Consider the following 662-nt stretch of genomic DNA (forward strand, 5'->3'; position numbering starts at 1 on the left):
AAAAAGCAAACTGAGTGACAATCTGGTTGCAACCAAGCAGATGTCTTATACAGGAGTATGCCAAGAGACATCTTGCAAATAGCTGCACAGCTCAATTGTTTCCCAGCTTCTTCAATATCATCAGCAGTGGAAAGTGGAGGTTATCGTTGTAGTGTGGGTCTTGTGCACACTGCAAGGAAAAAGTACATACATTTTATGAATAAACTAAAATTTTTCTCAGACAACAATTTCACAAGAGAAAATGCCTCTAGAGAATTCCAAATACCTTTCGGACATGATCATCCACGACGCCATCGTACTTTTCAACCACAACGACTCTGAAGTGTGGTCTACACATGGAGGCAAACATTTGGAAGGTTCCACTGCGTGCTGGAGCAACAACAAGTGCTGTTCCACCTGGACGCAGTACAGCAAGCAGGCTGTACAAGAGACTCTCTCTTCCCTCATCAAAGAACAAGCTGCAAGATTTGGTATAATGAGTAACATATATTTTTCTGATGAGAAAACTTCATAATTCTAGAATATACACTGAACAATTTTTTTTTTTTTTTAACCTCAGTAAATGAAAGAAAGAATAAAAAAGAAGAAATTTGTTTTTTTCCTATATACTGTCATTTATGTTTAGATAAAATCTTGTTTTCTTAAATCTTCCTTCAACTACA

At 36.9% G+C, this 662-nt stretch overlaps 1 protein-coding gene across 1 annotated transcript in view; it reads right to left on the reverse strand.

Annotated features, from left to right (window-relative positions):
• Window positions 1-6: 6 nt before the first annotated feature.
• LOC119591403 (calmodulin-lysine N-methyltransferase-like) overlaps window positions 7-662 on the reverse strand; it is a 3,216-nt gene continuing 2,560 nt past the window's right edge. The window contains exons 2-3 of the mRNA XM_037940146.1: window positions 266-458; window positions 7-169 (exon numbers count right to left, since the gene is read on the reverse strand). Coding sequence (XP_037796074.1) covers window positions 92-169; window positions 266-458 — 271 coding nt within the window. The 3' untranslated portion in view covers window positions 7-91. The remainder of the gene's footprint in view (window positions 170-265; window positions 459-662) is intronic.

This window comes from Penaeus monodon, chromosome 28 (genome assembly GCF_015228065.2).
Source record: "Penaeus monodon isolate SGIC_2016 chromosome 28, NSTDA_Pmon_1, whole genome shotgun sequence".
Lineage (NCBI taxonomy): Eukaryota > Metazoa > Arthropoda > Malacostraca > Decapoda > Penaeidae > Penaeus > Penaeus monodon.